Raw genomic sequence first — 15,284 nt, 5'->3', positions numbered from 1 at the left:
AGAAAGTATCAAGAAGCAGAGCAGAGATGCTAGCCTCTGGTCTTGCTGGCAGCTTTGATGCTCCCCAAACTGCATCTCCACCAGTTATTCCCCTAGGTTCACTCTGTCCTTGCAGATATTAAGGTGAGGCTCCTTGCAGTCTCATTCCCAGTGGGCAGGATTGGCTTCTTCTCCGCTTGAGCTCTGGTGATCCTGGCAGAGCAATGTGTTGTGTGATACCTGTGTTGTGTGGGCACAGTCCTGTTTTTTCTGACCTGAATGCATGGAACATCTTGTTCTCTGCTGTCTGTTAACCCTTACAAAGCCACTTGATCTTGTTCTTTATTTTGTGTTTGGTGTGCTCGGCAGTGTCAGCTCCACACTTTGGATTTAAGGGCAGAGGCTTTGAGAGGGTTAATTGCTGAGTGATGATAGCTCTCCCCAGCTGAAGATCTACTCCCATGAGCTATTTAAGCCTCTGTTTCTTGTATCTTTGTGCCAATCAGATTAGCTAATGCCAGGAAGCAGACCACAGCCTGCTTGCTCTTGAATGCACCCATTTTCCTCCCTACCTGTGTAACCCAGTCAAGCCACTTCCTGCTCCGCCTCAGTTCTTTTACTGAGATTTGTTCCTTTTCATTTTCACAGCCTTACTCTGGTCCATCTCTTTGCTCCTGTGGCTGCTTTGCAGTTTTTTGACCTCCAAATGAACAGCAGAGCAAGTCCTGTTCCCTGCTGGTTGCTCCCTTTGCGGTGTCATGTGCCCCCCTGCATGGCTCTGTTGGGCTTTTCTGGCTCTTGGTTCCCTCCATAATGCTCACACTGCTGTAGCTTGGATTCCCTTGGACGTGGAGAAGTAGAGAGATCTCTGTTTCAGCAGAGAAGCTGAAAAAGTACTCATCTTCTTAGCCAAGGAGGGGAAACAGGTTGAAGAGAGAAATGTGGCTAAGCTGCAGTTGGTCTCCAGGGATGCTGCTGTCCCAGCTGCCTCTCTGCCCCCCAGCCCTCTGCTCTTCTCCCAGCTGGACCCTTCCATTCTCTTGTTGCTGATTGCTGCAAGGGGTTTGCTGTTACAAAACTAAGCTCAAAACCCCCTCAAGCTCATAGGACCAAGCATTCCAGCCTGGCCATGTGTGCCAAAACAGGCCCATCCCCTGCCTCTTGCAAGGCCCCACCTTTATCCTTCTAAAAATAAAATGCAAGGACATTCCTTCCTAGTTACTCTGTTCTGTTATTCTGACCTCATTAGACTTTCCCAATAGAAAATTTCATTGAACTCCTCCATTAGCGAGGAAAACAAACAAGACCATTGGACTTCCTCTGGAAAAAATGCATCTATAGCACAGGGAGTTGCAGGGAGCCAAATTTCCACTGTTGAGTTTTTGCTGTAAGCGTGTGTTCCCTTGTATGCATTTAGTACACAAAGTTGGCCTCACACATAGAATTTGAAATTATTCATCCTTTGTATGTGAACTGATTTCCCTCCCCTGTTTGAAATACGTTGCTTCAGTAATGTTAGAAGGAGCAAAGTGCTTTTAGCTGGGGTTGCAAGAAGGGCTAGGGGTAAAATCCTGGACTAGTAAGCAGTGAACATCTTAACACATTTTTGAGATGTTAAATCTGTACAAACAGTTTTGTACATGACTTCTGAAGTCAAAGAATGGGTCAAATATGAGATTTTTTTATATATATATATAGTAAAGCACTTGAAATACACAAGATTCTCTGCAGTGAGTAAGTTGTCATAGTTTTCTGGTTTTAAAGTCAAAGATACCTATTTTAAATGTGCTAGTATAAGTGGAAGACAGATGTCAGTGGAGCAAAACATACAGAAAACAACCATAAAAACTTGAGGCATACAGACTGCATCTGTTTTGAGAATAGGATTAAACTGTGTAAACAAAGGCAAAAGTAAGCAGTGCATTTGTACTGAGAACACCAGCCACTTTTTTCCAGACCCCCCAAGCTAGGTATAATTTGAAGCTTATGTAGGTGTTATGTAGGAATGTGAGCCAGGTGATGGATTGCTAAACTGCATCATAAATTCCGTTTGTCAGACACCTTTGATTACCTCCTCTGCACTCTGCCAGTAATCATTCTCCTTCAAACATCCTTCTAATGTTCTTACCAGCAGCCAATTAAAACAAAGACTCCACTTGCCATCTATCTCTTCCCTCTTTCATCACCCAAACTCTTTCCCTTGGGTGGGGGGAAAATTAATGCATTAATGGATGGTGGTTCAGAGTGCGTGCTCAAGCTTTGAGGGAATGTGGCCCTATCTGGGTTTTTGGTCTGCTGCTTCAAAAGTCAGCTTGGACAGACACCAAACCAGGCAGGTGCAGGTGCTTGTGTGTTTTTGTGTTGTTGGCCATGGGTGGCTGTGTAGTGGTGGCAGGAAGGACAAGGCATGTGGAAGACACTGCCCATCTGTACAGCTGCCCTGGCCAGCAGAGCCCACTTTGTCAGGCTTCTGGTTTTGATTTAATAGTTTCTTGCAGAGCCAGATGCTTTCTGGAAGAAAAGTGTGCCACCAGCCTGATGTGAGCAATTGGAAGCAATTCAGGTCACTAAGGCTTCCACAGGGGAGAGAAGTTGAAGGCTGTTGTGTTACAGAGGCAGGAGGGTAAGGAGAGAATTGAAGATCTGAGGACTGCAGTGATGTCCATGACTCAGCTGTCTCAGGGATGACAGAGCATCGATGTGCAGTCCCTGAAAAGTTGATTCATCCACCTGGCACTGAGATGAAGAGCAATGAATAACAGATTTTGGGATGTGTGTAAGACAGGAGAGCCCAGCACACTAACTCTGACCTGCTGGGGAAGAACCTTGAGAGCAACTTTGATTTTCCCATGGCTTTTTCAGGGGTTATCTGTGTTGGCTCCTCTCCATGTGCATCCCCAGCCCCTCTCAGGCACACAGTGCCACCAGTCAGACAGCCCCTGGCCACTAGCTGAGTGACTGGCACTTGGTGCCAAAGTACAATGACAGAACTGGCCCTTGCACCTTCCAAGTGCCTTTTGGCTCACCTCTTCCCCCACAGCTACAAGAGTAGTGTCTTTCTTTCGTGCACTGAGGGTGTTTATTGCTGCACAAGCAAGACTGGAGTTGTTGGACATGCCTTGCATCCTGTTGCAGCCTGCTGTACTAATGGGGCTGATATATATGTTCATGTGCATGCTTTCTGCCCCCCCTCTTGTGTCCTGTTTCATACTATAATGGCTGAGGTCTGAGGCAGATTATTCATCTAGTGCTTCTTCAGCCTTTCCTGTAGTAGTTTCTTATGCCTGATTGCTGTTCCTGCCAAACATCACTGAGAGACAGGGATACAGCAGCCCCTGTTTGCAGTGATTGTCACTTGAGGCACCTGTGGCTGCAGGACGGTTTCAACCCTTGTTTCCAAGAATCCAGTCTGGCACTTTCAGACAAGAGCATCTTCTCTGTCTTAAATAATGACCTGCAGTGACTACCTGCGTGACAATAGGGGCTTTTGGACTAAGCTACTCTGGATTTTTGCTGGCATATGGAGGTGGAAAATACGCTCTCAATTGTTGCTGTGTTTGCTTTTCCTTATTTCCTGCATGTTCTAACTTCTTTCTTTTAATCCTGAAATAAATTATCCTAAATACATTGCATGCTTTTTTTTTTTCCAGTCTTTTAGTCTCCTTCTGTCATCATATATTTGATTTGCAACCTGAGGATGCTGTTAAGAGGTCTGAGTTGAGGAGTAAGTCAAGGCTTCCCTTTTCCTGAGTCCTGAATTATTTCACAAATGTATCTTGAGTACCTTTGTGTGTGATATGCCCTTCCGTATAGCCCGTAAATAAGAGGTGTTTTTGTTACTGTGTGTGAGTCCTCATTTCTAACACATTGTGTAATTCTGATGGACTTGAATGTAGTAGCATAAAGACTTTGGAGGCCTGCCCTGTATGAAGGGGAAAATTACTGTCTGGCCCGGAGTGGTGGCTTTGTGATGACTGCATTGTGTTCTGGTGCTCTGTGTTTGTACCAAACTGGTTTGCTGCCAAGTTACTTATGGCTTATCCAAGAGCTCAGTACAAAGAATGTTAAAAGAAAAACTATTTTTGTTTTCTGTGAATTCTTCCAGCTGAGAAAATTCAAACCACTGTCCAAATGCTGTCTCCTCTTTCTGCAGGCCTGTGGTCACCAGGTAGGACAGGTAGCACTGTATGTGTAGGAGCACATATGTGCTTTCAGGAGATGCAGAATGGGACCTGACTGGTAAATGCCTCTCTATTGGGGAAAATCTGTCTCCTTGCACAGCAGGAGACAGTCTTGAATGGAAATTTTCCAGGTACTAGGATGTACTCACAGGTAGAGGCACCTATGGAGCACCAGACCTGGGCAGGTCTCCTACTTATCTCCTCAGCAAGTCTGATACCTCCTAAAAGCCCCAAACCTCCTGTTCAGCATGGTGGGTGGCTGAGCTAGGCTCCTGTTTTAGTATTTCTTATGCATAAGAAGTGTATTGCCTGGCTCAAGGGCCAGAGCCCTGCTTGGAGCTCAGGAGAGACCCATGCCAGCAGAATCCCATGAAGGGCAGTGTTGGGTAAAGGCATTCCTGCCTCTCAGCTGTCCCCATCAGCCTGCCCAAACACACACAGACACTTATCTGATTGGCAAGGACCTTGGGGGTTTCTTGAACACTGAGTAGGATAATCAGAGAGATTGTGGGATACATCTGTTTGATCCTATTTCTTGTGATTATGTGATGGGGAACAAGCCTTAATGAGCCTTGGCCTTTCCTGTCTCCTCTGTAAATTTGTTTGACTCAGTTGAGCTCTCTTTGTGTGAGACAGCTCTCTTTATGCTTGGAGATGGAAGCATCCACCTCTGAAGCTGGCAGTGCTTTGAGACAGGGTTTGGATTAGCTGACCTCCAGAGATCCCTGCCAGCTTTTTTTTTTTTCTTCTTCTGTGTTTGCAGCTGGTGTAATTGTGGTCCTAACCCCTCCCAAGTGCTACTGGCACTGGGGAGGGGATTTTAGCTCTGCTTCACAGCAGTGTAGTAGCTGCTTCTCTACCACAGAGGAAATGATTCTTTTGGGTTATTCACCTTGGCACTGGAAAGCTGCCTCCCATGGAAGGCTAGAAAGGATTTGCCAGGCCAGGTCCCAGTAGAAGGAAGCATCTTTCTTGTGCCTGTGACTGTGGAGCAGTGGGCACTGTGCTGTAGCCTGGCTCAGGCAAAACTCCTGCTTGGTTTTCCTGATCAGTAGAACATCCTGCAGGAATGTCCTTATCCCACAGGTTTTGGATCACGGGTGGGTCCACCATCACTGCAAGCAGAGAGCTGGAGTAGGAAAAGGGTCCTGTTCCCTCTCTGGTCCCAAATAAGCTGATGTCAGGAAATAATCAAGGGCCCAAAAGAACAAAAATGTGCATGTGTGGTTATTCTAACAACAAATCTACTCAGTGAAATGTGGAAGCACCATACCACATTCTGCCCTGGAATACCCCATGGAAAGGTATTTGTTCTACTGGGGCACGTGTGTGAATCCAGCACAGCAGCTTCTGTGACTTTGTTCAAAGACAAACAAATAAACAAAAAAGCTTCTTAAATTGCAAAATTTTTGTAATGCATTTTTGGCTAGAAGCAGCTAGAAGCAAATAGCTCCCAACCCTTAGCCTGCTGAAGTGTTTTGGAGAAGAGCTAATCCCACAGGAGAGAAAGGGAGAGGAATTCTTTGAACTTTAGTGGACAAGATGTGGTGGAGGTTATTGAAGTAGGAAAACAAACTGTGAAGATATTGGATGGCTGAGGGAATAAAAGCACTGTAGTGCACAGTGAAGAATGGTAGCTTTCAGAAACAAAGGTATTATTTTTTCAAATATTTCCTTAAACTTGGAATTTATTTTTCCTGTGATTGTTTGCTGCAGGCTGTAAATGTGGAGAATGGCGTGTATGCAAGGGAGGATAAAGTTCTCCAAGTTTATTTGTACAACTTTTTTTTCTCTGCAGTTAAGGGCTTTCTTCTCTCATAGTTCTTTTTTTTTTTTTTTTTTTTTTCCCTTTGTTCCTCAGCTGCCACCTCAAGGTAAGATCCCTGGGTTATGCCAGGGAAACTTAAGAGCAGTGGGGATTGTCCAGAGATGAGTGATGCTCGGTCCATTTTCCCGAGGACAGCAGCACTGTCCCCACAGAGCACCACAGCTTTCTTCTGGGGTCCATAAATCCAGGAGCATCATAGCAAGGCTGGCAAGCTTCCTAGGAGGTAGGATGGAGTATGTGCAACTTCATAGTTCCCAAGGAGGAGTGGGAGAATTTTACTTGTACTGCTCTTTCTGTAGAGGTCACAACCGGTAACCCGTACTCTGCAAGGTTGCTTCAGGCCAGTGACATGAGCAAGTGTGAGGTAAGGACAAGCATTAGTAGCTCCTTCAGCACAGAGATGTGTTAATTGCTTGCCTAAACATCCACTGTGTGCACACAGCCTCTTCTGCAGTGGGTTTGTGTCATGTCAGCGAGTCTTCTCCATTGCAGCAGCATGAGAGGGTTGTTTTATTTGCATCTCTGGCTTCGGGTTCTGCCTCCTCTTCTGGATAGAGAGCACTAGGGGCTGAGTTGACTCTTTGGCATGTGGTGTGATCCCAGGTTATTAACAGCACCCAACATCTGCAGTTAGACCTTGAACAGAAAATTCTCATGTGTGGCCATAGTAGAGGAAGCCTGCTTCTTTTCTGAGTCACTGGTAGAAGAACAAAAGAGGTTTATTTTCTTCTAGCTGTAGAGGTCTACCTTAAATAAAGTAAACTGTTCCCTGAGGGAGAAAATGTCCAGGTACAGAATGTTCACAAAGGAAATATTCAAAGTGTCTACCACGTCCCTAAAGTGTTTGCTTTAAAGTATGAGGGCCAGAGTGGAAACATAAAAGAGTATTATTTTCTAATACAAAAGCATCTCTTGGAGGTGGCAGAAAATAAATTGACCTTCTTTGAGCTTCGTGCTGCAGCCCATTAAGTGTGTAGGCGAGGGGAAGCTGTGGAGATGCTGAGGTTTGCAGAGATGGCACCTGTCCCAAGTGCACAGCCCGTGTCAGCACGGGGGGTGGGAGGCAGCCCCGTGGTGTGCAAACTGTCTGTGTTGCAGTGACAGAGGAATTGGAGTCTGTAAGAATTTGAGCACTGCTGCATTTTATCTGATGCAAGGGAAGAGCCCCTTGCTAATTACGACTGCAGTAGTGGAGGATTCACATCTTGACTCATGGGTGTTATTTTTGTCGTTTCTTTCTTGCTAGTTCCACTTTTGAATGAATCCCAAGCGAAGCAGAGCTGCCTTGTGATCTGATAATGGCAGCATCTTACTGGCCATGGACTTTTGTGAGGCCCAAAATGAGCTGCTCTGATGTCAGCCAGCTGAACTAATGTCAGGTTCCTGGCTCAGTGGGTCCTGGATGACTTTTTTTTCCCTCCTCACTGACTGAAAGGTTCCCACAAATACAGGCTGTCTTTTCCCATGCATCACTGCTCATAAGTGTACTTGTATAACACTCCCCTGTAAATTCTTGCTCTTGACTGTGCCTTTTTGGTTCCTTGTACTGCTACATGGGGTAGTCTTTATTGCTGCTGTGAAAGTGGAGGAAATAGAAAGGACTGGAGAAGATTCTTGGACTCTTTTCTGTGGGAATGTGAAAATGCAGTTGGATGGGTACTGGTATTCTGAAGACTTGTTTCTCTTTCAGAACAGAAGTGTTCCATGTTCTGTTTTCATTGTTTCCATTTCTCTTCGCTATGCAGTGTTTCCAGGAACACAGCATTTAATTGGAAGGTGTTTTTTTTGATAGTGGAAACATCTCATTGGTGTTTGAATGAGGAGTTCCCTCGTTCTGGCTTCTTGAGCAGGGGGTGGTGGGTGCACTAAGGTCTTCTGTACCCATTAAGGTGCAATGAAAAGCCAGGGTCACAGAATTGCCTCAAAGGTGCAAGGACTGATAAGTGAGTGTTATTTTTGCTGCCAGCTTTAAGGAAAGGCTATTTAAAAAAAAAAAACCAACAACCCAGACATTCTTTTTTGGCTCTGCCAATATCTAGACAGTTGGAGAACATTAGTAGTTCAGGGGTGGGACATAAGTTATAGTGAAATTGATTGAAGATTTGAGGTCTGAATTTTACAATGTTAAGAGCACAGTTTCTCTGTTGCTGTGCCTCCAGGGTGTCCATCCATCCAGGATGTCTGGGTCTGTGCTTTCACTGACTGTAACTGAGAACTGTAAAGCATGCTGTAGCCTGGCAGCACAGGGCTGGGCTCAGACTCAGGAGAGTGAGTCCTTGGTTTCTCTGTCATATGCTAGTGGCTTGTGTTGAAGAGAGGAGTACAGACAGCATCACATGTGCTAAAGAAAAGGCACAGCTGGAACTTGGCTTTGGAAAAGCTCCAGTGTCCCCTCACTGTTCTCACTGTCCCTGTTCCACTTGAGGCAAAGGGGAATAGCTGCTGCTCTCTCTTACCAGGGCTGCCAGTTAGGACAACAGCACTTCTGCTTCTCATCTGAGCAGTTGTGGCCCAGAAATCCTTGCAGAACAAAAAATATGGAATCCACCTTGCTGAAAAAGTAATTTTTTTCTTCTCAAAAAAACCCCCAAAAACCAACCAAACAAAAAAACACCAAACAAATCAAACAACCCCCCTCCGAAAAGGCCACAACAACAAAAAAAAAACCCAAAAAACAACCCAACAGAAAACACCAAACAAAACCCATAAAACCCAGCCCCTTTAAATAGAATCATTTACACTTGGGAGCTGCTTGAGTCTACCCTGTCACATAAATTACCATCTCTGAACTCAGCTGTCAGGAAGTGTCCTCACAAGTTGACATCCATGGGGGGTGTCAGTGGAAGGGGATCGGTTTCATGCAAAGCAGGAAGAATTCAAGCATCAAGTGAATATACTTGTCCTCACATTACCTCAAGCAGCGAGGACATCTCAGTCATGCCAGAGATGAGCCCTGATGTGACCTTTGCTCCTCAGACTGCCCTTGTGCCCCTTCATTTCAGTAGCTGCAAGGTTGGGTCTGACATCTGGAGCAAGCTTCTGTATCCCGGGCAATTAGTCTGGCTCAGGAAGTGGCCCTGAAGCAGGGGCTTTGAGGGTATTATATTTTCTTTACAGGGATAAAGGCTGTAGCTTTTCACTCTGCTTCACTGCTTTCTCCAGCTTTGATGCTACTGCCTTTGGAGTGAGATTGGCCCATCTGGTAGCAGAGGAGATGAGCTCTGCCAAATGGATCTGGCTTGCTGAGAAGGGTTCAAAAGGCAACATCTACCCTTTGTTGTATTTCCTGCATGCTAACGAAGCCTGTGTTTTCTGGAGCTTCTTTTTATCCTTGTTTTACGTTAGTTTTAGCATGGATGCTCCTCCCAGTTGAAGTGGGAGAACAAAGTGAATAAAATGCCAATTACCCCTTCCCCTCCCAAAAAAAAAATGGCTAATACAAGGAAATTACGAGGATGCATTGTGGTGAGAATAGTTACTGTTGTTTGCTGCCAGGAGTTGAAACATGGAGAACTGCAGCTATACAGTGCAAGTGGCAGGTTCCTGTCTGTTGTGTGTTATCCTTTGGCAGTGTGTGTGGGAGCCTGGCTGCAGCAGTGTACAGCACTGGGGGTGATGTCAGACCTGCCTGGCCACATGGAGAGGGAATTTGCAGCAATCCAAACACTGACAGAACTCTATTTGTTGACTTGCAGAAAAGCCTAACTCGTGCTCCTGTGGGCTGCAGTCACGTAAGCCAAAATGTGATGACTGCAGCCTGTGTTTGCTGGCCTCCCAGCCCTGATAAACCTGTGAAGCAGATTGATTTATTTAGGCCCTGATTCAGCAAAGCACTTAAGTATATGCTTCAGGTTTTCTTCTTTCCAGTAAGATTGTTGGTACGCCCAAAGTTAAGCATGTGCTTAAGTGCTTTGCTGAATGCACAGCAAACAAGTGATGAGAGAGCAGTGTCTCCTGCTGCGTTTCTCTGCCACTTGGCATGCAGGCTGCAGAACTGAGGCCCCTGGCATTAAAAATGTATTAATTTATTTCTCCCAGCACAGGAGCCCTAGTACTAGGGTCTCAAATGGTAGTCTGTCCTTCTGCAGGATGGTAGGTTGTTCCTGTAGCACAGAATATTCCTTTTGTCTCTTGCTCATTGAACAGACGTGTGCCCGTCTGCAAAGTGGGGCAGATCTCAGTTTCCATCAGCAGGACATTGGCAAGGAATTCTTCAGTTACCTGTCTGGATTTTTTTCCCCCTCCTAAGAGTTTTCAAAGGAAAAGATCATCGATGTAACATGTATCTGAAAGACTTGATATTTGCAGTTTAATGTTTTGTAGGATTCATTTGACTTCCATTAGCATGATTCCCATCATCTTGAGGGCTGAGCAATTTAGTGCAGGCATATTCGTGTGTGTCTGTGTGTACTTCTGAGCTACATGGGTGAGAGCAAGATGAATGTTTGGTTTGTTACATTCTTTGGGATTCCTCAAGGTGGAAGGGCTGGGAAGTGGCAGATGTTTCTATGGTGTTTGTACATTTTGGTTTAACTGTGTCAAGTTCAGGCCCATGATATTCAAGCCCCGGCATTAACAGACCCTTGCTTCCCTGGAAGTATGAAGCTGGGGAATAGGCACTTAATCCACAAGATGGTTGTATTTCAGTCTGCTAGGAGCAGCTTCTGAGAGACAGCATTCTTTCTAATCCCCACCCATAAATGACCTGTTCTAGCTCGTTTTTAAGAGCTGCGCCCAGCCAGCCCCTACCTCCCTGCAGAAGGTTTCCACGCATCTTTTCCTGCTTGCTGAGCTCATTTGGATGGGGCATTCACACATCAGTGAATGGGATTCCTGTATAAATGTGCCCTGTTTGCAAAATTGGCATTTAGAGCATCTCTGCTCCTTACAAAACCCAGAATACCTGAGCATGGCTAAATGTGCTTTTTTAGAAGATTTTCCTTTGAAATTTAAAACATGCTTAGCAAATCTGATGTTTGCAGTCTCTGTTCCCCACCTGATGTGCAAAAATGCAAAGGTCCTTCCAGAAACAGGGGTCAGACTAACCTTTGTGTTGATGCTACAAGCTGGATTGCAAGAATCTGGCCAGTTTTTATTATGAACTTGACTCTAATTAGCCTAGAAAATACTTGCAATGTAGGTTTAATGAATGTTTTTCTAATGTGGAATAATTCGATCTGTTAATCAAACAGCCTCTGTGCCCCACCTCCTGCTGCTGATGACAATCTCTTCCCACACTTATTCCTTGGTAGCATTGTTTGACTGTTCCAGCTCCAGTAGGTTTCAGTTACTGATCAGTGTAATTGCAGTAACACACCAATAATAATAGAAGAATTTAAGCTTCCTTTTCTTGTAGTCGAAGGCTCTTTTGCGCAAGCTTCAAGTCTTAATAGCAGTCACACATGCAGCATCCTGTTCCTGTCAAGTGTTTGCAAAACTGGGCAGCCATACTTTAGTAAAGGGATGGATTTTGGGAACTTGGAAACAGCCCAATCCTATCCGGTGGCATTGGGACAACTAATATTAGAATGGGAAGCTCTAGGGACAGCTTAACCTTTTAGTGTATGCCGAGGAAATATTGAATAGGAATGCACTGAAAGTTGCTTGTTTTAAAGAGTTGCTGGAGTTGTAATTCGAGTCTTGAGTGGAGTAGAAAGCTACAGCTATGACAGTGAGTTAATTTTTTCCTCTGTGGCGTGTGCATGGCTTAGACTTTTCTGTCGGGTTTGCTGTTAGTTTTGTAGGCTCTGAATCCTTAGAGGAGCAAGCGTTTGTCCTCCTCTGCCATCCCAGAATCCTGCTGGAACAGCTCTGCAGCTAATTATGGGTTAAATACAGCCCCTTAAAAATTCCAGGTTGTTACGGGGCTGAGCTATAGCAGGTCCTTCTGCTTTTTATGCAATAAAGCCATAGCTGCTCGTTGTCTGAACGTTCCTACAGAAAGGAGGCAGGAGGATGTTAATGGGGGGGAAGGGAGAGGGGGGGAAGGAACTTAAAAAGGACTAAAGAGCACAAAATACTCCATTCGTAGTCTGGGAGGGCTGCTTGGTGACACAGCCCATCCCGCACCGCAAGCCCAGCGGACGCCTTGCCGCGGGCTCTGCGCCGAGGCTGGGTTGGACCGAACCCCCCCGGGCGCTGCGCGGGGCATTGGGCTGGGGGCCGCCCCGCAAGGCCGGGCCGCGGGTCTGGGGCTCTTTCTCGGGTGGCGGGCACGAAACCCCTGGTCTGCCAGCCTGGGCCGCTATGGAACTGTGTCTGCCATGGGTTGGCTGCCCGGGTCTGCTCCTGCAAGGCCGAACGCCATTGGTGGTTTCCTCCTCCCATGCGCAGCTCGGTGCGGGAAGTGCCCCCGGTGCCCACAATGGCTGCCGGGGCCGCGCCGCCGGGGACCGGGCAGCTCCGCGCCCGCCTGAACGGGGGCAGCCTCAGCTCTTGGCTGATTCTATTTCTCTTTTTCCTGCAGGTTGCTGAAAAGTGCCTTTCCTGAAGCCACCGCTGCTTGGATTTCTGTCTAGGGCTGCCTCTCTCTGCCCCTCGCCCCCCTTTCTTTTTAATTCGGCGTTGCTTGCGGTTCGTGCCCTGACGGCAACTCCTCCAGCCTTGCCCCCTCCCCCCCTTTTTTTTTCTTTTTTTTTTTTTTTTTTTTTTTTTTTTCTCCCCGTTTATACGCAATTTGCTCAGCCATTTTTTCCTTCCCCGAGTATGTAGCAAATATTTAAAAGAAAGGAAAGAGAAAAAAAATATATTCAGACGTCCTTTTGCTCGTTTTGATGCTTGCGAACCGTAATTTTTAGAAGCAAGAAATAGAAGGAAAAATAAAAAGCAAACCCGAAGTTTTCTCCCCAAGGACTGAGACCATTCCACAAACTGAAGTGCTGCCAGCAGCATATGCTTTTTGCAAGAATAATTGAAACCATTAACTGGAGAGCACAGAATTCTTTTGAAAGTCTGCCAGTTATTTGCAAGTAACTGCGGCAGTGGCACAAAATATTAACACTTATATTTTAACTTCTACAATTGCACTTTTAGGAGCTGGCCTCTAATTTGATTTTCAGTTGTTCTGATAAGATTTCTATTTTATGATTGGCTTTATGTTTAATTCTTGTTTAAACAAACACGATTTGACTTAAATGAAAACCTAAGTGCTGATGAATAGGAGTTCTACCAAAGCAACAAGTTAGTTATTTCTTCACATTTAACTTGAATTCACTTTTTTACCCTTTTTTTTAAAAAAAGAAAAAAAAAAAAAAAAAAAAAGAAGAAGAAGAAAAAAAAAATATCAGCAGTAAATATTTCCCCGAAGAAGGGTGTGATTGCTTGCATTTTCATTTTTGTTTTTTTTTTAATATGGCTGTAAACGTTTCCCTGGTTCGTGATACAAAATGGCTGACATTAGAAGTATGTCGAGAGTTTCAGAGAGGTACTTGTTCTCGGTCTGATGCAGAGTGCAAGTTCGCCCATCCGTCACGGAGTTGCCATGTGGAAAATGGTCGAGTTATTGCCTGCTTTGACTCCCTGAAGGTGAGGACTGTCTGACACGTGCATTACCTAAGCTTTTACTTGCTTTTCCTTCTCTTCCGAACGGCTCTGTGTGCGAGGGTGTGGGATTTGCAGAACGATTGCTCACTGCTCCCTGTTTCTGCAGGGAGGATGCTGCTGGTGCAGGGTGTAGCTCCTGAAATCTGGGCTGGGTCTGGCATCAAGTGCAATTGTGTGGAGTGCCAGGCATCACAGAGAGGGAGGATTTTATCCAGATCATTTTCCAGTGATAGCTCAGGTCTGATAGAGCTGTCCTTGAAATGAAGAATGCACATTATAGGCTGCAAATGAAACTTAAATGAGAAAAGTAGAGAACCAAAGCCCAGTGTTTTAATTTGTGTCCAGAGCACACTGGCTGCAAATTTGGCACAAGGATCTGAAATGGGCTTTTCATGAGCAGAAAAAAAAAACAGTACTTAAAAATAATGAATCAACTTTATGTGTATTTCCTGGAGACAGATTTGCAGATGCCCTCCAATGCCATCCTGTAGATAAGGAACATCAAGAATATTTGGGAGTGCGTTGCTCCCATAAAAAATGGGCTTTGGGAAAATACTTTTTGCAAGGGACATGGAAGCACAGTGGCTCTACTGGGCCTGTTTCATTTACAGCTGAGCCTTTTTGCTAGTGCTTGTCTTTGCAGAACCGATTTTGCATGGCTCTTGGTTGCTTGACACTGTTGGAGATGCAGGGGTGACTTTCAAAATTTACCAAACCCACGGGGTCTGAGTTGGGGTGGGGGATGGAGGCCTTGCAGAAGGGCAGATGGGCATTTGTGTTCAGAGTTGCTTCACCACAGTTTGCAGGAAGGGAGCAACCAATTTATTTTTCTTTTTTTTTCCCCAAATGTGTGGCTTCTCAAAGGTTGTTTTAAATAGGATGATAAAACCCCTGAGACAATATGGATAACGGATTGCTTTTGAGAACTCTTGACATTGTGTTTAATGTTTTAATTAACCTGTTTGAGTTTCTAGAGGGAATGTGGTAAATTTTACAAGCTTGAAAGTTTTCCCTGGAACTTCAATTATTGCTTGAAAAGATTTGGGTTTATTTTTATGAACATAATGAGTAACAGTACTGGTGGAATTATTTATGCACAGGTTCAGACTGGGGCTGGATCCAGTCTAGCATGGGTTTACCCATTTTACTACTGTTTGTGGCTTCTTCATATTTTCACTTCTGTTTCCATTTGCCAAGAAGTTCAAGTTTCCTATTTGCATTTGCTTTTACTCTTTTTAATCTGATTATGTGCAATGACTCTTAGCTACACGGTGACTTTCAAATGTTCATTTACACTGATTGTTTGCTGACAGTGAGAGACAAAATATTTTTATCAGAGGGGGGAAAAAAACCTCATGTTCTTTATGTCCTTGAAACTTTTGACTTGTAGCCAGTGGCGGTGCTGATATTTTGAATGAAGAGAGCATCATGTTTGTATTTTATAGCATTTGTTTGTGAACTGAAAGGAGCACTGTCATGCCATGTAGGATAGTACCATGACCCCTGCAGAACTTGTCTGATGTTTGCAGTGTCCTGGGGAAGAGCCCCCTGTGCCTCCATCCCTCTTGGCTTGGCTCTGAGTTGCACTGTAGTCGGGTGTCATCAGGTGGAGGTGCAGTGTTTGCAGTGTGCCTGGGTTCTCTGTGCTGGCCCTTCTCTGCACATCTGGGGCTGTGAGATGTGCAAGACCAAATGTATGGGCAGCTGGGGTTCAAATCCCATGCACTGGCACATGGGAACACTTGTCCCACTTC

The 15,284-nt window shown here is 45.2% G+C and overlaps 1 protein-coding gene across 20 annotated transcripts in view; it reads left to right on the top strand.

Moving 5' to 3' along the window:
• The window catches only part of MBNL3 (muscleblind like splicing regulator 3), an 84,545-nt gene that overhangs the window by 20,755 nt on the left and 48,506 nt on the right, over window positions 1-15,284 (top strand). For 8 of the 20 annotated variants that reach the window (XR_011728728.1, XR_011728727.1, XM_071757940.1 and 5 more), the window contains exon 2: window positions 12,455-13,512. The exons of 8 other annotated variants lie outside the window; for them this stretch is intronic. Coding sequence is in view for 6 of the 12 variants with exons in the window: in XM_071757940.1 (XP_071614041.1) it covers window positions 13,339-13,512 (174 nt within the window). In the remaining 6 variants the exon portion in view is untranslated. The remainder of the gene's footprint in view (window positions 1-12,454; window positions 13,513-15,284) is intronic. 4 more of the 20 variants (XM_071757950.1, XM_071757946.1, XM_071757947.1 and 1 more) reach the window with 1 other exon arrangement.

This window comes from Heliangelus exortis, chromosome 14 (assembly GCF_036169615.1).
Source record: "Heliangelus exortis chromosome 14, bHelExo1.hap1, whole genome shotgun sequence".
Lineage (NCBI taxonomy): Eukaryota > Metazoa > Chordata > Aves > Apodiformes > Trochilidae > Heliangelus > Heliangelus exortis.
The sequence above is the reverse complement of the archived record's forward strand: the minus strand, read 5'-3'. Positions and strand labels throughout refer to the sequence as shown.